The 25,969-nt window shown below is 50.6% G+C and overlaps 1 protein-coding gene across 1 annotated transcript; it reads left to right on the top strand.

Moving 5' to 3' along the window:
• Window positions 1-893: 893 nt before the first annotated feature.
• Window positions 894-25,969, top strand: LOC146750956 (MAP/microtubule affinity-regulating kinase 4-like; the record flags this gene model as incomplete). The annotated part of the gene is made up of 6 exons (XM_085535917.1): window positions 894-1,206; window positions 5,953-6,072; window positions 10,052-10,151; window positions 13,373-13,482; window positions 19,569-19,719; window positions 25,713-25,969. Coding segments are annotated over 6 exons (1,051 nt in total), but the record flags the coding sequence as incomplete, so codon positions are not given.

Below are 25,969 nucleotides of genomic sequence, written 5' to 3'. Positions count from 1 at the left end.
CCATTAGCCCCGCCCACTCCCTACTAGCCACGCCCCTTCTCCCTTTAGCCCCGCCCCCTCCTCCTTTAGCCCTCCACTTCTCCCTTTAGCCCCACCCCTTCCATTTTAGCCCCGCCCCCTCCCCCATTAGCCCCTCCCCCTTCTCCCTTTAGCCCCCCCTCCTCCTTTAGTCTCTCCCCTTCTCCCTTTAGCCCCGCCCCATCCTCCTTTAGCCCGCCCCCTCCCCCATTAGCCCCGCCCCATCCCCCATTAGCCCCGCCCCATCTCCACCATTAGCCCCCCCCTCTTCCTTTAGCCCCGCCCCTCCCCCATTAGCCCTGCCCCATCTCCCATTAGCCAAACCCCCACCCCCATTAGCCCCGCCCCATCTCCCATTAGCCCCGCCCCTCCCCCATTAGCCCCGCCCTCTTCCTTTAGCCCCGCCCCTCCCCCATTAGCCCTGCCCCATCTCCCATTAGCCAAACCCCCTCCCCCATTAGCCCCGCCCCATCTCCCATTAGCCCCGCCCCTCCCCCATTAGCCCCGCCCTCTCTCCCTTTAGCCCCGCCCCCTCCCCCATTAGCCCCTCCCCCATTAGCCCCGCCCCTCCCCCATTAGCCCGCCCACCTCCCCTATTAGCCCCTGTTCTCTCCCTTTAGCCCCACCCCTCTCCCTATTAGCCCCGCCCCCTCCCTATTAGCCCCGCCCCCTCTCCAATTAGCCCCCCCTCCCATTTAGCTCCACCCCATTAGCCCCACCCTTTCCCTTTAGCCCCGCCCCCTCCCTTAGCCCCGCCCCCTCTCCTTATTAGCCCGCCCCCTCCCTTTAGCCCCCTTGGCTCCTCCCACTTTAGCCCCGCCCCCTCTCCATTAGCCACGCCCATTCCCTATTAGCCACGCCCCCTCTTCCTTTAGCCCCGCCCCCTCCCCTATTACCCTCCCCTTTATTCCCTCCCATTATCCCCCATTCATTTCCCCATCTCCCCTCCAGGCCGAGAATCTCCTTTTGGACGCGGAGGCCAACATTAAAATCGCGGATTTTGGGTTCAGTAACGAATTCCGGCTGGGTTCGAAGCTGGACACGTTCTGTGGGTCGCCCCCATACGCAGCCCCCGAGTTGTTCCAGGGCAAGAAATACGACGGGCCCGAGGTCGACATATGGAGCCTGGGGGTCATTTTATATACCCTCGTCAGTGGGTCGCTGCCATTCGACGGGCACAACCTCAAGGTGGGGAGATCTATGGGGGTCTATGGGGCTGGGGACCTATGGGGTGAGGGATATGGGGTGGGGGATATGGGGCTGGAGATCTATGGGGCAGGAGTGGGAGCTATGGGGTAGGAGCTATGGGGAGCTATGGGGCAGGAGATCTATGGGGCTGGGGATATATGGGGCTGGAGCTATGGGGTGTGGGATATGGGGAGCTATGGGGAGCTATGGGGCAGGAGTGGGAGCTATGGGGCTGGAGCTATGGGGTGGGGGGTCTATGGGGCAGGAGATCTATGGGGCAGGAGCTATGGGGCAGGAGATCTATGGGGTAGGAGCTACGGGGTAGGAGTTATGGGGAGCTATGGGGCAGGAGATCTATGGGGCAGGAACTATGGGGAGCTATGGGGAGCTATGGGGCAGGAGATCTATGGGGCAGGAACTATGGGGAGCTATGGGGAGCTATGGGGCAGGACCTGTGGGGCAGGAGCTATGGGGTAGGAGCTATGGGGCAGGAGCTGTGGGGCGGGGGATATGGGGTGGGGGATATGGGGAGCTATGGGGAAGGAGACCTATGGGGCAGGAGCTATGGGGAGCTATGGGGCAGGAGATCTATGGGGTAGGAGCTATGGGGGGCTATGGGGTAGGAGCTATGGGGTGGGGGATATGGGGAGCTATGGGGAAGGAGACCTATGGGGCAGGAGCTATGGGGAGCTATGGGGCAGGAGATCTATGGGGTAGGAGCTATGGGGGGCTATGGGGTAGGAGCTATGGGGTGGGGGATATGGGGAGCTATGGGGAAGGAGATCTATGGGGCAGGAGCTATGGGGTGGGATCTATGGGGCTGGGGGTCTGTAGGGTGAGATATCTGGAGCCTGGGGGTCATTTTGTACACACTCGTCAGTGGGTCGCTGCCATTCGACGGGCACAACCTCAAGGTGGGGAGATCTATGGGGCTGGGGAGCTATGGGGTGGGGGATATGGGGAGCTATGGGGAGCTATGGGGCAGGAGATCTATGGGGCAGGAGCTATGGGGTAGGAGATATGGGGTGGGGGATATGGAGAGCTATGGGGTGGGATCTATGGGGCTGCAGCTATGGGGCTGGGGGAGCTATGGGGCAGGAGCTATGGGGTAGGAGCTATGGGGCAGGAGCTGTGGGGCGGGAGATATGGGGTGGGGGATATGGGGAGCTATGGGGCAGGAGATCTATGGGGCAGGAGCTATGAGGTAGGAGATCTATGGGGTAGGAGCTATGGGAAGCTATGGGGCAGGAGCTATGGGGTGGGATCTATGGGGCTGGGGGTCTGTAGGATGAGATATCTGGAGCCTGGGGGTTATTTTATATACGCTCGTCAGTGGGTCGCTGCCATTCGACGGGCACAACCTCAAGGTGGGGAGATCTATGGGGCTGGAGTTATGGGGAGCTATGGGGCTGGGGAGCTATGGGGCAGGAGTGGGATCTATGGGGTAGGAGCTATGGGGAGCTATGGGGCAGGAGCTATGGGGCAGGAGCTATGGGGTGGGGGATATGGGGAGCTATGGGGCAGGAGATCTATGGGGCAGGAGCTATGGGGAGCTATGGAGCAGGAGCTATGGGGAGCTATGGGGCAGGAGATCTATGGGGTAGGAGCTATGGGGTAGGAGATATGGGACAGAAGCTATGGGGCAGGAGATCTATGGGGTAGGAGTGGGATCTATGGGGCAGGAGCTATGTGGAGCTATGGGGAGCTATGGGGCAGGAGCTATGGGGCAGGAGCTGTGGGGTGGGGAATATGGGGCTGGAGATCTATGGGGCAGGAGCTATGGGCTGGGGGAGCTGTGGGGCTGGGGGTCTATGGGGCAGGAGATCTATGGGGTAGGAGATCTATGGGGCAGGAGCTATGGGGTTGGGGATCTGTGGGGCTGGGGGTCTGTGGGGTGGGATCTATGGGGTAGGGGGTCTATAGGGTGAGATATCTGGAGCCTGGGGGTCATTTTATATACACTCGTCAGTGGGTCGCTGCTGTTCGACGGGCACAACCTCAAGGTGGGGAGATGGGGGGCAGGAGATCTATGGGGCTGGGGGTCTATGGGGCAGGAGCTATGGGGTAGGAGATCTGTGGGTAGCTATGGGGCTGGGGATATGGGGCAGGAGCTCTATGGGGCAGGAGATCTATGGGGTGGTTGCTATGGGGCAGCCCCATAGATGTTGTACCCCCATAGGAGCTCCGTGAGCGGGTCCTTTGGGGCAAGTACCCCTTAGTGCTATGGGCTCAGTGCTATGGGGCAGCCCTATAGGCTCAGTGCTATGGGGCAGCCCTATGGGCTCAGTGCTATGGGGCAGCCCTATAAGGTTGGTGCTATGGGGCAGCCCTATATACTCAGTGCTATGGGGCAGCCCTATAAGTTCATTGCTATGGGGCAGCCCCATAGCCGTATTATCCCCTATAGGAGCTCCGTGAGCGGGTCCTTCGGGGCAAGTACCCCTTAGTGCTATGGGTCAGCCCTATGGGCTCAGTGCTATGGGGCAGCCCTATAAGTTCATTGCTATGGGGCAGCCCCATAGATGTTATACCCCCCATAGGAGCTCCGTGAGCGTGTCCTTCGCGGTAAGTACCCCTTAGTGCTATGGGGCAGCCCTATGGGCTCAGTGCTATGGGCTCAGTGCTATGGGGCAGCCCTATATCCTCATTGCTATGGGGCAGCCCTATATCCTCATTGCTATGGGGCAGCCCCATAGCCGTTCTGTCGCCCCATAGGAGCTCCGTGAGTGGGTCCTTCGCGGTAAGTACCCCTTAGTGCTATGGGGCAGCCCTATGGGCTCAGTGCTATGGGCTCAGTGCTATGGGGCAGCCCTATAAGGTTGGTGCTATGGGGCAGCCCTATATCCTCATTGCTATGGGGCAGCCCCATAGCCGTTCTGTCGCCCCATAGGAGCTCCGTGAGTGGGTCCTTCGCGGTAAGTACCCCTTAGTGCTATGGGGTCAGTGCTATGGGGCAGCCCTATATACTCAGCGCTATGGGTCAGCCCTATAGAGTCAGTGTCATGGGTCAGCCCTATAGAGTCAGCGCTATGGGGTCAGTGCTATGGGGCAGCCCTATAGGCTCAGTGCTATGGGGCAGCCCTATATCCTCATTGCTATGGGGCAGCCCCATATCCTCATTGCTATGGGGCAGCCCTATATGCTCAGCCCTATGGGGTGGTTGCTATGGGGCAGCCCCATAGCCGTAGTATCCCCTATAGGAGCTCCGTGAGCGGGTCCTTCGCGGTAAGTACCCCTTAGTGCTATATGGGGTCAGTGCTATGGGTCAGCCTTATGGGCTCAGTGCTATGGGGCAGCCCTATAGGGTGGTTGCTATGGGGCAGCCCTATATGCTCAGTGCTATGGGGCAGCCCCATATCCTCATTGCTATGGGGCAGCCCTATAAGTTCGTTGCTATGGGGCAGCCCCATAGCCGTATTATCCCCCATAGGAGCTCCGTGAGCGCGTGCTCCGCGGTAAGTACCCCTTATTGCTATGGGGTCAGTGCTATGGGGCAGCCCTATAAGGTTGGTGCTATGGGGCAGCCCTATATACTCATTGCTATGGGGCAGCCCTATAAGTTCATTGCTATGGGGCAGCCCTATAAGTTCATTGCTATGGGGCAGCCCCATAGCCGTATTATCCCCTATAGGAGCTCCGTGAGCGTGTCCTTCGCGGTAAGTACCCCTTAGTGCTATGGGTCAGCCCTATATACTCAGTGCTATGGGGCAGCCCTATGGGCTCAGTGCTATGGGGCAGCCCTATAGACTCAGTGCTATGGGGTCATTGCTATGGGGCAGCCCTACGGGGTCAGTGCTATGGGGCAGCCCTATAAGGTCACTGCTATGGGGCAGCCCTACGGGGTCAGTGCTATGGGCTCAGTGCTATGGGGCAGCCCTATAAGGTCACTGCTATGGGGCAGCCCTATAAGGTCACTGCTATGGGGCAGCCCTATAGGCTCAGTGCTATGGGGTCAGTGCTATGGGGCAGCCCTATAAGGTTGGTGCTATGGGGCAGCCCTATATACTCAGTGCTATGGGGCAGCCCTATGGGGTGGTTGCTATGGGGCAGCCCCATAGCCGTTCTGTTGCCCCATAGGAGCTCCGTGAGCGGGTCCTTCGCGGTAAGTACCCCTTAGTGCTATGGGGTCATTGCTATGGGGCAGCCCTATGGGCTCAGTGCTATGGGGCAGCCCTATAAGGTTGGTGCTATGGGGCAGCCCCATATCCTCAGTGCTATGGGGCAGCCCTATAGACTCATTGCTATGGGGCAGCCCCATAGCCGTATTATCCCCCATAGGAGCTCCGTGAGCGTGTCCTTCGGGGCAAGTACCCCTTATTGCTATGGGTCAGCCCTATAGGCTCAGTGCTATGGGGCAGCCCTATAAGGTCAGTGCTATGGGGCAGCCCTGTAGACTCAGTGCTATGGGGTCATTGCTATGGGGCAGCCCTATAAGGTCACTGCTATGGGGCAGCCCTATGGGGTCAGTGCTATGGGGTCAGTGCTATGGGGCAGCCCTATATCCTCATTGCTATGGGTCAGCCCTATGGGGTGGTTGCTATGGGGCAGCCCCATAGATGTTGTACCCCATAGGAGCTCCGTGAGCGTGTGCTCCGCGGTAAGTACCCCTTAGTGCTATGGGGTCAGTGCTATGGGGCAGCCCTATAGAGTCAGTGTCATGGGTCAGCCCTATACACTCAGTGCTATGGGGCAGCCCTATGGGGTGGTTGCTATGGGGCAGCCCCATAGCCGTATTATCCCCCATAGGAGCTCCGTGAGCGGGTCCTTCGCGGTAAGTACCGCGTCCCGTTCTACATGTCGACCGACTGCGAGAACATCCTGCGACGCTTCCTCGTCATCAACCCCGCCAAGAGGTGCACGCTAGAGGTGGGCAGTTAATTAATGGGGCAATTAATTAATTAACGGGGCTATTAGTTAATTAATGGGGCTATTAGTTAATTAACAGGGGCTATTAGTTAATTAACGGGGGTATTAGTTAATTAACGGGGGTATTAATTAATTAACGGGGCTATTAGTTAATTAACAGGGCAATTAGTTAATTAATGGGGCAGTTAGTTAATTAACGGGGCTATTAGTCAATTAATGGGGCAATTAGTTAATTAATGGGGCTATTAGTTAATTAATGGGGCTATTAGTTAATTAATGGGGCTATTAATTAATTAACAGGGCTATTAGTTAATTCATGGGGCAATTAATTAACGGGGGCTATTAATTCATGGGGCTATTCATGGGGCAATTAATTAATTCATGGGGGCTATTAATTAATGGGGGTAATTAATTCATGGGGGGGCAACTAATTCATGGAGGGGCAATTAATGGGGGACAATGGGGCAATTAACAGGGCAATTAATTAATGGGGGCAATTAATTAATGGGGGGCAATTGGCAGGGGCAATTAATTCATGGGGAGGCAATTAATTCATGGGGGGCAATTAACGGGGTATTAATTAATTAACGGGGCAATTAATTAATTAACGGGGGCTATTAATTAATGGGGGGGCAATTGGGGCTAATGGGGGCAGTTGATGGGGCTGGGGGGCAAATGGGATCAAATGGGGGGCAAATAGGGGGGGCAAATAATGTGGGGGTAAGTAAAGGGGGCAATTAATTGGGGCAAACGAGGTGCACGCTCGAGGTGGGGCAATTAACGGGGCTATTAATTAATTAACAGGGCAATTAATTAATTAACGGGGCAATTAATTAATTAACGGGGCTATTAATTCATGGGGGTAATTAATTAATGGGGGAGCAATTAACGGGGGCAATTAATTCATGGGTGTAAATTAATGCATGGGGGGCAATTAATGCATGGGGGTAATTAATTAACGGGGTGGCAATTAATGGGGGCAATTAATTCATGGGGGGGCAATTAATTCATGGGGGTAATTAATTCATGGGGGGTAATTAATGGGGGACAATGGGGCAATTAACAGGGCAATTAAGTAATTCATGGGGGGCAATTAATTAACGGGGCAATTAATTAATTCATGGGGGCTATTAATTAATTAATGGGGCAATTAATTCATGGGGGGCAATTAATTCATGGGGGGCAATTAATTAACAGGGGGCAATTAATTAATGGGGGAGCAATTAATGGGGGCAATTAATGCATGGAGGGGCAATTAATTCATGGGGGGGAATTAATGAGTGCAATTAATTAATGGGGGCAATTAATTCATGGGGCAATTAATTCATGGGGCAATTAATTAATGGGGCTATTAATTAATGGGGGGCAATTAATTAATGGGGGCAATTAATGGGGGCAATTGGGGCTAATGGGGGCAGTTGAGGGGGTTGGGGGGCAAATGGGATCCAATGGGGGGCAAATAGGGGGATGGGGGGCAATTGGGGGGGGTGGGGGGCAAATAATAGGGGTAAATAAAGGGGGCAATTAATGGGGGGGCAATTAATTAATGGGGGGGCAATTAATTAGAGGGGCAATTAATGGGGGCAATTGGGGCTAATGGGGGCAGTTGAGGGGGCTGGGGGGCAAATGGGATCAAATGGGGGGCAAATAGGGGGATGGGGGGCAATTGGGGGGGGTGGGGGGCAAATAATAGAGGGCAAATAATAGAGGGGTAAATAAAGGGGGCAATTAATGGGGGGGCAATTAATTAATGGGGGGGCAATTAATGGGGGGGCAATTAATGGGGGCAATTGGGGCTAATGGGGGCGGTTGAGGGGGTTGGGGGGCAAATGGGATCCAATGGGGGGCAAATAGGGGGATGGGGGGCAATTGGGGGGGTGGGGGGCAAATAATAGGGGTAAATAAATGGGGCAATTAATGGGGGGGGCAATTAATTAATGGGGGGGCAATTAATGGGGGCAATTGGGGCTAATGGGGGCGGTTGAGGGGGCTGGGGGGTAAATGGGATCCAATGGGGGGCAAATAATAAGGGGGCAAATAATGGGGGGATAATGCTCGAGGTGGGGCAGATGTTAATTAACGGGGCTATTAATTAATTAACGGGGCTATTAGTTAATTAACGGGGCTATTAGTTAATTAATGGGGCAATTAGTTAATTTACGGGGCAATTAGTTAATTAATGGGGCAGTTAGTTAATTAACGGGGCAATTAGTTAATTAACGGGGGCTATTAATTAATTCATGGGGCTATTAATTAATTCATGGGGCAATTAATTAATTCATAAGGGCTATTAGTTAATTAATGGGGGTAATTAATTCATGGGGTAATTAATTCATGGGGGGGCAATTAATGGGGGACAATGGGGCAATTCATGGGGCAATTAATTAATTCATGGGGGGCAATTAACAGTGGACAATGGGGCAATTAACGGGGCAATTAATGCATGGAGGGGGTATTTAATGGGGGGCAATTAATGGGGGGGCAATTAGCAGGGGCAACTAATTCATGGGGGGGCAATTAATTCATGGGGGGCAATTAATGGGGGACAATTAATTCAAGGGGGGTAATTAATTAACGGGGGCAATTCGTTAATTAATGGGGGGGCAATTAATTCATGGGGGGCAATTAATCAATGGGGGTAATTAATTCATGGGGGGGCAATTAATGGGGGACAATGGGGCAATTAACGGGGCAATTAATTTATTAATGGGGGCAATTAATTAATGGGGGCAATTGGCAGGGACAATTCATGGGGGGCGGAATTAATTCATGGGGGGCAATTAATGGGGGGGCAATTAATGGGGGGGCAATTATTGGGGGGGCAATTATTGGGGGGGCATATAATTAATTAGAGGGGCAATTAATGGGGGCAATTGGGGCTAATGGGGGCAGTTGAGGGGGATGGGGGGCAAATGGGATCCAATGGGGGGCAAATAGGGGGATGGGGGGCAAATAATAAGGGGGCAAATAATGGGGGCAAATAGGGGGGGGCAAATAATAGGGGGGTAAATAAAGGTGTAATTAATGGGGGGCAAATAATGGGGCAAATAAAAGGGGGTAAAGGGGGCAATTAATTGGGGCAAACAAGAGGTGCACGCTGGAGTTAGGGGCAATTAACGGGGGCAATTAATTAATGGGGGGGCAATTAATAGGGGGGCAATTAATGGGGGCAATTGGGGCTAATGGGGGCGGTTGATGGGGCTGGGGGGCAAATGGGATCAAATGGGGGGCAAATAGGGGGATGGGGGGCAATTGGGGGGGGTGGGGGGCAAATAATAGGGGTAAATAAAGGGGGCAATTAATGGGGGGGGCAATTAATTAATGGGGGGGCAATTAATGGGCGCAGTTGGGGCTAATGGGGGCAGTTGAGGGGGCTGGGGGGCAAATGGGATCAAATGGGGGCAACTGGGGGGGCAAATAGGGGGGTGGGGGGCAATTAATGGGGCAAATAATGGGGGGCAAATAATGGGGGGGTAAATAATAGGGGGGGCAAATAATAGGGGCAAATAATAGGTGGCCAGATAATGGGAGTAAATAAAGGGGGCAATTAATGGGGTTGGGGGGCAATTAATGGGGGGCCAAATAATAGGGGGGTAAATAAAGGGGGCAATTAATGGGGGCAATTAATGGGGGCGTAAATAAAGGGGGCAAATAATGGGGGGGCAGATAATGGGGGGAAATAATAGGGGGGCAAATAATGGGGGCAAATAATGGGGTAAATAATGGGAGGTAAATAATAAGGGGGCAAATAATGGGGGGGTAAATAATAGGGGGGTAAATAAAGGGGGCAATTAATGGGGGCAAATAATGGGGGCTAAATAATAGGGGGGTAAATAATAGGGGGGTAAATAATAGGGGGGCAAATAGCTGGGTGCCCCTTCCTGCCCCATTAATTGCCCGCCCCCATTAATTGCCCCCCATTAATTGCCCCCGCCATTAATTGCCCCCCCATTAATTGCCCCCATTAATTGCCCCATAGCAAATAATGAAGGACAAGTGGATGAACATCGGGTACGAGGGCGACGAGCTCAAACCCTACAAGGAACCACAGGAGGATTTTGGGGACACCAAGAGGATCGGTCAGTCTGCCCCATAGCCTGACCCATAGCGTGACCCATAGCGTGACCCATAACCTGCCCTATAACTGCCCCATAGCCTGCCCCATAGCGTGACCCATAGCCTGCCCCATAGCCTGACCCATAACTGCCCCATAGCCTGACCCATAACTGACCCATAGCCTGCCCCATAACTGCCCTATAGTCTGCCCCATAGCCTGACCCATAGCGTGACCCATAGCCTGCCCCATAGCCTGCCCCATAGCCTGACCCATAGCCTGACCCATAGCCTGCCCCATAGCGTGACCCATAGCGTGACCCATAGCGTGACCCATAGCCTGACCCATAACTGCCCCATAGCATGACCCATAGCCTGACCCATAACTGCCCCATAGCCTGACCCATAGCCTGCCCCATAGCCTGCCCCATAGCCTGACCCATAGCCTGACCCATAGCCTGCCCCATAGCCTGCCCCATAGCCTGACCCATAACTGCCCCATAGCGTGACCCATAGCCTGCCCCATAGCCTGACCCATAGCCTGACCCATAACTGCCCCATAGCCTGACCCATAGCCTGACCCATAACTGCCCCATAGCCTGACCCATAGCCTGCCCCATAGCCTGCCCCATAGCCTGACCCATAGCCTGACCCATAGCCTGCCCCATAGCCTGACCCATAGCGTGACCCATAGCCTGACCCATAGCCTGACCCATAACTGCCCCATAGCCTGACCCATAACTGCCCCATAGCCTGACCCATAGCCTGACCCATAACTGCCCCATAGCCTGACCCATAACTGCCCCATAGCCTGACCCATAGCCTGACCCATAGCCTGACCCATAACTGCCCCATAGCCTGACCCATAGCCTGACCCATAGCGTGACCCATAGCCTGACCCATAGCCTGACCCATAACTGCCCCATAGCCTGACCCATAGCCTGACCCGTAGCCTGACCCATAACTGCCCCATAGTCTGACCCATAGCCTGACCCATAACTGCCCCATAGCCTGACCCATAGCGTGACCCATAGCCTGACCCATAGCCTGACCCATAACTGCCCCATAGCCTGACCCATAGCCTGACCCGTAGCCTGACCCATAACTGCCCCATAGTCTGACCCATAGCCTGACCCATAACTGCCCCATAGCCTGACCCATAGCGTGACCCATAGCCTGACCCATAGCCTGACCCATAACTGCCCCATAGCCTGACCCATAGCCTGACCCGTAGCCTGACCCATAACTGCCCCATAGTCTGACCCATAGCCTGACCCATAACTGCCCCATAGCCTGACCCATAGCGTGACCCATAGCCTGACCCATAGCCTGACCCATAACTGCCCCATAGCCTGACCCATAGCCTGACCCATAGCCTGACCCATAACTGCCCTATAACTGCCCCATAGCCTGACCCATAACTGCCCCATAGCCTGACCCATAGCGTGACCCATAGCCTGACCCATAACTGCCCTATAACTGCCCCATAGCCTGACCCATAACTGCCCCATAGCCTGACCCATAGCCTGCCCCATAGCCTGACCCATAACTGCCCCATAGCCTGACCCATAGCCTGCCCCATAGCCTGACCCATAACTGCCCCATAGCCTGACCCATAGCCTGCCCCATAGCCTGCCCCATAGCCTGACCCATAACTGCCCCATAGCCTGACCCATAGCCTGCCCCATAGCCTGACCCATAGCCTGACCCATAGCCTGACCCATAACTGCCCTATAGCGTGACCCATAGCCTGACCCATAGCCTGACCCATAGCGTGACCCATAGCCTGCCCCATAGCCTGACCCATAGCCTGACCCATAGCGTGACCCATAACTGCCCTATAACTGCCCTATAGCCTGCCCTGTAACTGCCCCATAGCCTGACCCATAACTGCCCCATAGCGTGACCCATAACTGCCCCATAGCCTGACCCATAGCCTGACCCATAGCCTGCCCTATAACTGCCCTATAGCCTGCCCTATAACTGCCCTATAGCCTGCCCCATAGCCTGACCCATAGCCTGCCCCATAACCTACCCTATAATTGCCTATAACCCCATATACCCCATATAACCCCATATCACCCCATATCCCCCCATATAACCCCATATCCCCCCATATAACCCCATATAACCCCATATCACCCCATATCACCCCATATACCCCCATATAACCCCATATACCCCCATATACCCCCATATAACCACATATAACCCTATAATGACCCTATAAAACCCCATATAACCCTATATACCCTATAATGACCCCATATAATCCCATATAACCCCATATAACCCCATATACCCTATAATGACCCTATATAACCCCATATACCCCATATAACCCCATAGAGCTGATGGTGGGGATGGGTTTCCCCATATAACCCCATATAACCCCATATACCCCCATATAACCCCATATAACAACCCCATATAACAACCCCATATAACCCCATATAACCCCATATAATCCCATATACCCCCATATAACCCCATATAACCCCATATAACCCCATATCACCCCATATACCCCCATATAACCCCATATATCCCATATAACCCCATATAACCCCATATATCCCCATATACCCCCATATACCCCCATATAACCCCATATAACCCCATATACCCCCATATATCCCCATATACCCCCATATACCCCCATATAACCCCATATAACCCCATATACCCCCATATAACCCCATATAACCCCATATAACCCCATATAACCCCATATAACCCCATATACCCCCATATAACCCCATATAACCCCATATACCCCCATATAACCCCATATCCCCCCATATAACCCCATATAACCCCATATAACCCCATATAACCCAATATAACCCCATATAACCCCATATAACCCCATATCACCCCATATAACCCCATATCACCCCATATACCCCCATATAACCCCATATCACCCCATAGAGCTGATGGTGGGGATGGGTGACCCCATATACCCCCATATAACCCCATATAACCCTATAATGACCCTATATACTCTATATACCCCATATCACCCCATAGAGCTGATGGTGGGGATGGGTTACCCCATATAACCCCATATAACCCTATAATGACCCTATATAACCCTATATACCCCCATATAACCCCATATAACCCTATAATGACCCCATATAACCCCATATAACCCTATAATGACCCTATAATGACCCCATATACCCCCATATAACCCCATATCACCCCATATAACCCCATATAACCCCATATCACCCCATAGAGCTGATGGTGGGCATGGGTTACTCCCGCGACGAGATCAAGGAGGCGCTGAGCAGCCAGAAATACAACGAGGTGACGGCCACGTATTTCCTGCTGGGCAGGGGGAGCCAGGTACGGGGGCGCTATGGGGCGCTATGGGGCGCTATGGGGCGCTGTGGGGCGATATGGGGCGCTATGGGTCTCTGTGTGTCTCTATGGGTCTCTATGGGGTCTCTGTGGGTCACAGTGTGTCCCTATGGGTCTCTATGGGTCGCTATGGGTCGCTATGGGTCCCTATGGGTCCCTATGGGTCTCTATGGGTCTCTATGGGTCTCTATGGGTCTCTATGGGTCTCTATGGGTCTCTATGGCCCCTATTGGTCCCTATGGGTCTCTATGGGTCTCTGTGGGTCGCTATGGGTCTCTATGGGTCACTATGGGTCATTATGGGTCTCTATGGGACTCTATGGGTCTCTATGGGTCTCTGTGTGTCTCTATGGGTCTCTATGGGACTCTATGGGTCTCTATGGGTGTCTATGGGTCTCTTTGTGTATCTATGGGTCTCTATGGGTCTCTATGGGTCTCTATGGGTCCCTATGGGGTCTCTATGGGTCTCTATGGGTCGCTATGGGTCTCTATGGGTCTCTATTGGTCCCTATGGGTCTCTATGGGTCCCTATGCGTCACTATGGGTCTCTATGGGTCCCTATGGGTCTCTATGGGACTCTATGGGTCACTATGGTTCTCTATGGGTCTCTATGGGTCCCTATGGGTCCCTATGGGTCGCTATGGGTCTCTATGGGTCTCTATGGGTCTCTATGGGTCCCTATGGGTCTCTATGGGGTCACAATGTATCTCTATGGGTCTCTATGGGTCTCTATGGGTCCCTATGCGTCTCTATGTGTCTCTATGGGTCGCTATGGGTCTCTATGGGTTGCTATGGGTCTCTATGTGTCCCTGTGGGTCTCTATGGGTCCCTATGGGTCCCTATGGGTCTCTATGGGACTCTATGGGTCCCTATGTGTCTCTATGTGTCCCTATGTGTCCCTATGGGTCTCTGTGGGTCGCTATCGGTCTCTATGGGTCTCTATTGGTCCCCATGGGTCTCTATGGGTCCGTATGGGGTCTCTATGGGTCCCTATAGGTCCCTATGGGTCTCTATTGGTCACTATGGGGCGCTATGGGTCTCTATGGGTCTCTATGTGTCCCTATGGGTCTCTATGGGTCTCTATGGGTCTCTATGGGTCTCTATTGGTCCCTATGGGTCTCTATGGGTCCGTATGGGGTCTCTGTGGGTCCCTATAGGTCCCTATGGGTCTCTATGGGTCTCTATGGCCCCTATTGGTCCCTATGGGTCACTATGGTTCGCTATGGGGTGCTATGGGTCTCTATGGGTCCCTATGCATCACTATGGGTCTCTATGGGTCCCTATGGGTCTCTATATGTCCCTATATGTCCCTATATGTCCCTATAGGCTGAGCTCTGTGGCAGTTCCATGTCTCTGTCCCTATAGGTCTCTATATGTCCCTATATGTCCCTATAGTCTCTATATGTCCCTATAGTCCCTATATGTCCCTATATGTCCCTATATGTCCCTATATGCCCCTATAGGTCCCTATATGTCTCTATATGTCCCTATATGTCCCCATACATCTCTAAATGTCCCTATATGTCCCTATATGTCTCTATATGTCCCTATATGTTCCTATAGTCTCTATATGTCCCTATATGTCCCTATATGTCCCTATAGGCTGAGCTCTGCGGCAGTTCCCTGTCTCTGTCCCTATATGTCCCTATATGTCCCTGTATGTCCCTATATGTCCCTATATGTCCCTATAGGCTGAGCTCTGTGGCAGTTCCCTGTCTCTGTCCGTATAGGTCTCTATATGCCCCTATAGGTCCCTATAGGTCTCTATATGTCCCTATAGGTCTCTGTATGTCCCTATATGTCCCTATATGCCCCTATACATCCCTATACATCCCTATATGTCCCTATAGGCTGAGCTGTGCAGCAGTTCCCTGTCTCTGTCCCTATATGTCTCTATATGTCTCTATATGTCCCTATATGTCCCTATAGGCTGAGCTGTGCAGCAGTTCCCTGTCTCTGTCCCTATATGTCCCTATACATCCCTATACATCCCTATATGTCCCTATAGGCTGAGCTGTGCAGCAGTTCCCTGTCTCTGTCCCTATATGCCCCTATATGTCTCTATATGCCCCTATATGCCCCTATATGCCCCTATATGTCCCTATATGTCGCTATATGTCCCTATAGGCTGAGCTGTGCAGCAGTTCCCTGTCTCTGTCCCTGTAGTCTCTATATGTCCCTATAGGTCTCTATATGTCCCTATACATCCCTGTATGTCCCTATATGTCCCTATACATCCCTATACATCCCTATATGTCCCTATACATCCCTATATGTTCCTATAGGCTGAGCTGTGCGGCAGTTCCCTGTCTCTGTCCCTATATGTCCCTATAGTCTCTATATGTCCCTATAGGTCTCTATATGTCCCTATATGTCCCTATATGTCCCTATATGTCTCTATATGTCCCTATACATCCCTATATGTCCCTATATGTCCCTATGGGTCTCTATAGGTCTCTATACATCCCTATATGTCCCTATAGGCTGAGCTGTGCAGCAGTTCCCTGTCTCTGTCCCTATATGTCCCTATAGTCTCTATATGCCCCTATATGCCCCTATACATCCCTATATGTCGCTATATGTCCCTATAGGCTGAGCTGTGCAGCAGTTCCCTGTCTCTGTCTCTATATGTCCCTATAGGTCTCTGTATGTCCCTATATGTCCCTATAGGCTGAGCTGTGCAGCAGTTCCCTGTCTCTGTCCCTATATGCCCCTATACATCCCTATATGTCCCTATATGTCCCTATAGGCTGAGCTCTGTGGCAGTTCCCTATCTCTGTCCCTATATGTCCCTATATGTCTCTATATGTCCCTATATGTCCCTATACATCCCTATATGTCCCTATATGTCCCTATATGTCCCTATACATCCCTATATGTCCCTATATGTCCCTATAGGCTGAGCTGTGCAGCAGTTCCCTGTCTCTGTCCCTATATGTCTCTATATGTCTCTATATGTCCCTATATGTCCCTATAGGCTGAGCTGTGCAGCAGTTCCCTGTCTCTGTCCCTATATGTCCCTATATGTCCCTATATGTCCCTATAGTCTCTATAGGTCTCTATACATCCCTATATGTCCCTATAGGCTGAGCTCTGTGGCAGTTCCCTGTCTCTGTCCCTATATGTCCCTATATGCCCCTATATGTCCCTATATGCCCCTATACATCCCTATATGTCCCTATATGTCCCTATAGGCTGAGCTCTGTGGCAGTTCCCTGTCTCTGTCCCTATAGTCTCTATATGTCCCTATATGTCCCTATAGTCTCTATATGTCCCTATAGGTCCCTATATGCCCCTATATGTCCCTATATGTCCCTATATGTCTCTATATGCCCCTATATGTCCCTATATGTCTCTATATGCCCCTATATGTCCCTATATGTCCCTATATGTCCCTATAGTCTCTATATGTCCCTATATGTCCCTATATGTCCCTATAGTCCCTATATGTCCCTATATGTCTCTATATGTCCCTATACATCCCTATATGTCCCTATATGTCCCTATAGTCTCTATATGTCCCTATGGGTCTCTATACATCCCTATATATCCCTATATGTCCCTATAGGCTGAGCTGTGCAGCAGTTCCCTGTCTCTGTCCCTACATGTCCCTATGGGTCTCTATAGGTCTCTATACATCCCTATATGTCCCTATATGTCCCTATATGCCCCTATATGTCCCTATATGTCCCTATATGTCCCTATAGGCTGAGCTGTGCAGCAGTTCCCTGTCTCTGTCCCTATATGTCCCTATATGTCCCTATGGGTCTCTATATGCCCCTATACATCCCTATATGTCCCTATAGGCTGAGCTGTGCAGCAGTTCCCTGTCTCTGTCCCTATATGTCCCTATGGGTCTCTATAGGTCTCTATACATACCTATATGTCCCTATAGGCTGAGCTGTGCAGCAGTTCCCTGTCTCTGTCCCTGTAGTCTCTATATGTCCCTATATGTCTCTATACATCCCTATATGTCTCTATATATCCCTATATGTCCCTATATGTCCCTATAGATCTCTATATGTCCCTATATGTCCCTATAGTCCCTATACATCCCTATATGTCCCTATATGTCCCTATAGGTCTCTATATGCTCCTATATGTCCCTATATGTCGCTATATGTCCCTATAGGCTGAGCTGTGCAGCAGTTCCCTGTCTCTGTCCCTATATGTCCCTATAGTCTCTATATGTCCCTATAGGTCTCTGTATGTCCCTATATGTCCCTATAGTCTCTATATGTCCCTATATGTCCCTATACGTCCCTATACATCTCTAAATGTCCCTATATGTCCCTATATGTCTCTATATGTCCCTATATGTCCCTATATGTCCCTATAGTCCCTATATGTCCCTATATGTCCCTATAGGCTGAGCTCTGTGGCAGTTCCCTGTCTCTGTCCCTATATGTCCCTATAGGTCTCTATATGTCCCTATGGGTCTCTATGTGTTTCTATATGTCCCTATAGGCTGAGCTCTGTGGCAGTTCCCTGTCTCTGTCCCTATATGTCCCTATATGTCCCTATAGGTCTCTATATGTCCCTATATGTCCCTATATGTCCCTATAGGCTGAGCTCTGTGGCAGTTCCCTGTCTCTGTCCCTATAGGTCTCTATATGCCCCTATATGTCCCTATATGTCCCTATATGCCCCTATATTTCCCTATATGTCCCTATAGTCCCTATATGCCCCTATATGTCCCTATATGTCCCTATAGTCCCTATATGCCCCTATATGTCCCTATATGTCCCTATATGTCCCTATAGTCTCTATATGTCCCTATAGGTCCCTATATGCCCCTATATGTCCCTATATGTCCCTATATGTCCCTATAGGCTGAGCTCTGTGGCAGTTCCCTGTCTCTGTCCCTATATGTCCCTATATGCCCCTATATGCCCCTATATGTCCCTATATGTCTCTATATGTCCCTATAGTCCCTATACATCCCTATATGTCCCTATATGTCCCTATAGGTCTCTATATGTCTCTATATGTCCCTATGTGTCCCTATATGTCCCTATATGTCTCTATATGTCCCTATATGTCCCTATGGGTCTCTATAGGTCTCTATACATCCCTATATGTCCCTATAGGCTGAGCTGTGCAGCAGTTCCCTGTCTCTGTCCCTATATGTCCCTATGGGTCTCTATAGGTCTCTATACATCCCTATATGTCCCTATAGGCTGAGCTGTGCAGCAGTTCCCTGTCTCTGTCCCTATATGTCTCTATATGTCCCTATATGTCCCTATATGTCCCTATATGTCCCTATACGTCCCTATATGTCCCTATATGTCCCTATACATCCCTATATGTCCCTATATGCCCCTATACATCCCTATATGTCCCTATATGTCCCTATGGGTCTCTATAGGTCTCTATACATCCCTATATGTCCCTATAGGCTGAGCTGTGCAGCAGTTCCCTGTCTCTGTCCCTATATGTCCCTATATGTCCCTATATGTCCCTATGGGTCTCTATAGGTCTCTATACATCCCTATATGTCGCTATATGTCCCTATAGGCTGAGCTGTGCGGCAGTTCCCTGTCTCTGTCCCTATATGTCCCTATATGTCCCTATGGGTCTCTATACATCCCTATATGTCCCTATACACCCCTATATGTCCCTATAGGCTGAGCTGTGCAGCAGTTCCCTGTCTCTGTCCCTATATGTCCCTATATGTCCCTATATGTCCCTATGGGTCTCTATAGGTCTCTATACATCCCTATATGTCGCTATATGTCCCTATAGGCTGAGCTGTGCGGCAGTTCCCTGTCTCTGTCCCTATATGTCCCTATATGTCCCTATGGGTCTCTATACATCCCTATATGTCCCTATACACCCCTATATGTCCCTATAGGCTGAGCTGTGCAGCAGTTCCCTGTCTCTGTCCCTATATGTCCCTATATGTCCCTATATGTCCCTATGGGTCTCTATAGGTCTCTATACATCCCTATATGTCGCTATATGTCCCTATAGGCTGAGCTGTGCAGCAGTTCCCTGTCTCTGTCCCTATATGTCCCTATGGGTCTCTATACATCCCTATATGTCCCTATACATCCCTATATGTCCCTATAGGCTGAGCTGTGTGGCAGTTCCCTGTCTCTGTCCCTGTCCCTGTCCCGGCTCCGGGCTCCCAACGACGGAACCAACGGAGCCACCAAAGGACACGGACACGGGAAGGGAACGAGGGCGGCAACAGTGCGACAGCGACGGCACAGTGACTACTGTGAGTGTGGGGGGATGTATGGGATATATAGGGTTATATAGGGATATATGGGGTTATATGGGGTATATGGGATATATGGGGGTATATGGGGGTATATGGGGTATATGGGGTTATATGGGGGTATATGGGGTTATATGGGGGTATATGGGGGTATATGGGGTTATATGGGGTTATAGGGGGTTATATGGGGTTATAGGGGATATATGGGGTTATATGGGGTTATATGGGGTTATATGGGGTTATATGGGATATATGGGGTTATATGGGGTTATATGGGGTATATGGGGTTATATGGGGTATATGGGATATATGGGGTATATGGGGTATATGGGGTATATGGGCAACGGTGGCACAGTGACTATTGTGAGTGTGTGGGGGGGATATGGGATTATATAGGGGATATATGGGGTATATGGGGTTATATGGGATATATGGGATATATGGGGTTATATGGGGTTATAGGGGATATGGGGTATATGGGCAACGACGGCACAGCGACTATTGTGAGTGTGTGGGGGGTATAGGGTTATATGGGGTTATATGGGGTATATGGGATATATGGGGTTATATGGGGTTATATGGGGTTATATGGGGTATATGGGATATATGGGGATATATGGGGTTATATGGGATATATGGGGTTATATGGGGTTATATGGGATATATGGGGTTATATGGGGTTATATGGGGTATATGGGCAACGACGGCACAGTGACTATTGTGAGTGTGTGGGGTATAGGGGATATAGGGTTATATGGGGTATATGGGGTTATATGGGGTATATGGGCAGCGACGGCACAGTGACTATTGTGAGTGTATGGGGTATAGGGGATAGAGGGTTATATGGGGTATATGGGATATATGGGGTATATGGGTTATATGGGGTATATGGGCAACGACGGCACAGTGACTACTGTGAGTGTGTGGGGTATAGGGGGTTATATGGGGTTATATAGGGTTATATAGGGTTATAGGGGATATGGGGTTATAGGGGATATATGGGGTTATATGGGGTATATGGGATATATGGGGTTATATGGGGTTATATGGGGTATATGGGCAACGACGGCACAGTGACTATTGTGAGTGTGTGGGGGTATGGGGTTATATAGGGGATATAGGGGGATATAGGGGATATGGGGTATATGGGGTTATATGGGCAACGGCGGCACAGTGACTATTGTGAGTGTATGGGGGTGTATGGGGGATATGGGGTTATATAGGGGATATATGGGATATATGGGATATATGGGGTTATATGGGGTTATATGGGATGTATGGGGTTATATGGGGTTATATGGGATATATGGGGTTATATGGGGTTATATGGGATATATGGGGTTATATGGGGTTATATGGGGTTATATGGGGTATATGGGGTTATATGGGGTATATGGGATATATGGGGTTATATGGGGTTATATGGGGTTATATGGGGTATATGGGGTTATATGGGGTTATATGGGGTATATGGGGTTATATGGGGTATATGGGGTTATATGGGGTTATATGGGGTTATATGGGGTATATGGGGTATATGGGGTTATATGGGGTTATATGGGGTATATGGGGTTATATGGGATATATGGGGTTATATGGGGTTATATGGGGTATATGGGGTTATATGGGGTTATATGGGGTTATATGGGGTTATATGGGGTATATGGGGTTATATGGGGTTATATGGGGTTATATGGGGTATATGGGGTTATATGGGATATATGGGGTTATATGGGGTTATATGGGGTATATGGGGTTATATGGGGTTATATGGGATATATGGGGTATATGGGGTATATGGGCAACAGCGGCACAGTGACTACTGTGAGTGTATGGGGGATATGGGATTATATAGGGGATATATGGGATATATGGGGTTATATGGGGTTATATGGGGGATATATGGGTTATATGGGGTTATATGGGGTTATATGGGGTTATATGGGATATATGGGATATATGGGATATATGGGGTTATATGGGGTTATATGGGATATATGGGGTATATGGGGTTATATGGGATATATGGGGTTATAGGGGATATATGGGGTTATATGGGGTTATATGGGATATATGGGGTTATATGGGGCTATATGGGGTTATAGGGGATATATGGGGTTATATGGGATATATGGGGTTATATGGGGTTATATGGGGTTATAGGGGATATGGGGTATATGGGCAGCAACGGCACAGTGACTATTGTGAGTGTATGGGGGTATAGGGGATATAGGGGATATATGGGGTTATATGGGATATATGGGGTTATAGGGGGGATATGGGGTTATAGGGGATATATGGGGTTATATGGGGTTATATGGGGTTATATGGGATATATGGGGTTATATGGGGTTATATGGGGTTATATGGGGTTATATGGGTTATATGGGGTTATATGGGGGTATATGGGGTTATATGGGGTTATATGGGGTTATATGGGGTTATATGGGATATATGGGGTTATATGGGGTTATATGGGGTTATATAGGGGATATATGGGGTTATAGGGGGTTATATGGGGTTATATGGGGTTATATGGGGTTATATGGGATATATGGGGTTATATGGGATATATGGGGTTATATGGGGTTATATGGGGTTATATGGGGTTATATGGGGTTATATGGGGTTATGGGGATATATGGGGTTATATGGGGTTATATGGGATTATAGGGGATATGGGGATATATGGGCAGCGACGGCACAGTGACTACTGTGAGTGTATGGGGGTATATGGGGTTATATAGGGATATAGGGGGATATAGGGGATATGGGGTATATGGGGATATATAGGGGATATGGGGTATATGGGCAGCGACGGCACAGTGACTACTGTGAGTGTGTAGGGTATAGGGGATTATATAGGGGATATATGGGGTTATATAGGGGATATGGGGTTATAGGGGATATGGGGGATATGGCGTTATAGGGGATATATGGGGTTATAGGGGGATATGGGGGGATATGGTGTATATGGGGGACCACACGGCAACGACGGCACAGTGACTATTGTGAGTGTATGTGGGGTATGGGGTTATATAGGGATATATGGGGGTATAGGGGATATGGGGTTATAGGGGATATGGGGGATATGGGGGATATATGGGGTTATAGGGGATATGGGGGACCACATGGCAGCGACGGCACAGTGACTACTGTGAGTGTGTGGGGGGTATGGGGTTATATGGGGTTATATGGGATATATGGGGTATATGGGCAACGACGGCACAGTGACTATTGTGAGTGTATGGGGTATAGGGGATATATGGTGGTATAGGGGGATATAGGGGATATGGGGTATATGGGCAACGGCGGCACAGTGACTATTGTGAGTGTATGGGGGGGATAGGGGATATATGGGGGTATAGGGGATATGGGGTTATAGGGGGGTATGGGGGATATGGGCAACGGCGGCACAGTGACTACTGTGAGGATATAGGGGGGATATATGGGGTTATGTGGGATATATGGGGTTATAGGGGATTTGGGATATATGGGCAGCGACGGCACAGTGACTACTGTGAGTGTATGGAGATGTATGGGGTTATATGGGGGTATATGGGGTTATAGGGGATATATGGGGTTATAGGGGTATATGGGGTTATAGGGGTATATGGGGTTATAGGGGATATATGGGGTTATAGGGGATATGGGGTATATGGGCAACGGCGCGGCAACGATGGCACAGTGACTACTGTGAGGATATAGGGGATATATGGGGGATACAGGGATATATGGGGTTATAGGGGATATGGGGGGATATGGGGTTATAGGGGATATGGGGTTATAGGGGATATGGGGGATATATGGGGTTATAGGGGATATGGGGGATATATGGGGTTATAGGGGATATGGGGGATATATGGGGTTATAGGGGATATGGGGGGATATGGGGTTATAGGGGATATGGGGGGATATGGGGTTATAGGGGATATGGGGGATATATGGGGTTATAGGGGATATGGGGGATATATGGGGTTATAGGGGATATGGGGGGATATGGGGTTATAGGGGATATGGGGGATATATGGGGTTATAGGGGATATGGGGGATATATGGGGTTATAGGGGATATGGGGTTATAGGGGATATGGGGGGATATGGGGTTATAGGGGATATGGGGGATATATGGGGTTATAGGGGATATGGGGGGATATGGGGTTATAGGGGATATGGGGGATATATGGGGTTATAGGGGATATGGGGGATATATGGGGTTATAGGGGATATGGGGGGATATGGGGTTATAGGGGATATGGGGGGATATGGGGTTATAGGGGATATGGGGGGATATAGGGGGATATTGGGGGTTATGGGGGGATATGGGGTTATATAGAGGGATATAGGGAGATATGGGAGACCACACGGCAACGACGGCACAGCGACTACTGTAAGTGTATGGGGGGTATATGGGGTTATATAGGGATATATGGGGTTATAGGGGATATAGGGGATATGGGGGGATATAGGGGGGACATGGGGGGTTATGGGGGGATATGGGGGGATATAGGGGGGATATGGGGGCATATAGGGGGATATGGGGAGATATAGGGGGTTATGGGGGAGATCTGGAGGGATATAGGAGGATATAGGGGATATATGGGGTTATAGTGGGATATGGGGGGATATAGGGGGGATATGGGGGGGTATGGGGGGATATAGGGGAGTTATGGGGAAATATAGGGGGAATATGGGGGGATGTGGGGGGGGTATGGGGGAGATATGGGGTTATAGGGGGGATATGGGGTGGTTATGGGGTATATGGGGTGGTTATGGGGTGGTTATGGGGTATATGGAGTGGTTATGGGGTATATGGGGTGGTTATGGGGTTTATGGGGTATATGGGGTGATTATGGGGTATATGGGGTGGTTATGGGGTATATGGGGTGGTTATGGGGTATATGGGGTGGTTATGGGGTATATGGGGGTTATGGGGTGGTTATGGGGTATATGGGGTGGTTATGGGGTATATGGGGGTTATGGGGTGGTTATGGGGTTTATGGGGTATATGGGGTGGTTATGGGGTGTATTGGGTGGTTATGGTGTATATGGGGTTGTTATGGGGTATATGGTTTAGTTATGGGGTATATGGGGTGGTTATGGGGTATATAGGGTGGTTATGGGGGTTATGGTGTATATGGGGGTTATGGGGTGGTTATGGTGTATTTGGGGTGGTTATGGGGTATATGGGGTGGTTATGGGGTGGTTATGGGGTATTTGGGGTGGTTATGGGGTATATGGGGTGGTTATGGGGTATTTGGGGTGGTTATGGGGTGGTTATGGGGTATTTGGGGTGGTTATGGGGTGGTTATGGGGTATTTGGGGTGGTTATGGGGTATATGGGGGTTATGGGGTGGTTATGGGGTATATGGGGTGGTTATGGTGTATATGGGGTGGTTATGGTGTATATGGGGTGGTTATGGTGTATATGGGGTGGTTATGGGGTATATGGGGTGGTTATGGGGTATATGGGGTGGTTATGGGGTATATGGGGGTTATGGGGTATATGGGGTGGTTATGGTGTATATGGGGTTGTTATGGGGTATATGGTTTAGTTATGGGGTATATGGGGTGGTTATGGGGTATATGGGGGTTATGGGGTGGTTATGGGTTATATGGGGTGGTTATGGGGTCTATGGGGGTTATGGGGTATATGGGGTGGTTATGGGGTATATGGGGTTATTATGGTGTATATGGGGTTATTATGGGATGGTTATGGGGTATATGGGGTTATTATGGGGTATATGGGGTTATTATGGGGTGGTTATGGGGTTTATGGGGTGGTGATGGGGTATATGGGGGTTATGGGGTTTTTATGGGGTATACGGGGTTATTATGGGGTGGTTATGGGGTATACGGGGTTATTATGGTGTATATGGGGTCTATGGGGTGGTTATGGTGTATATGGGGTTATGATGTTCTATTTATGGGGTGACACCCCCCTGTCCCCCCCCCCCAACATTATAACCCCCCCTGTCCCCCCCCCAATTCCAGGTGGTCCGTCCCCTCTGTGTGCGCCCCCCAAGCGCAGCCCCACAAGTGGGGGGGAGGAACTAAAGGACGAACGGGGCCGGAAACCCAGCGGAACCGGAGGGGGGGGGGGGGCGGGGGGAGGGGGTGGGGGGGGGGATCATAGAGGGGGGGGGGGGCGCGGGATGCCCCCCCCCCCATCCAGCCCCATGGTCAGCAGCGCCCACAACCCCAATAAGGCCGAGATACCGGATAGGAACAAGGAGGGGGGAACCAGGTGA

The sequence above is a fragment of the Coturnix japonica genome, unplaced genomic scaffold (genome assembly GCF_054131305.1).
Source record: "Coturnix japonica strain WE unplaced genomic scaffold, WE-NBRP24 Scf230, whole genome shotgun sequence".
In the NCBI taxonomy this organism is placed as follows: Eukaryota; Metazoa; Chordata; class Aves; order Galliformes; family Phasianidae; genus Coturnix; species Coturnix japonica.
Note: the sequence above shows the minus strand (reverse complement) of the source record. Positions and strands in the feature narration are given on the sequence as shown.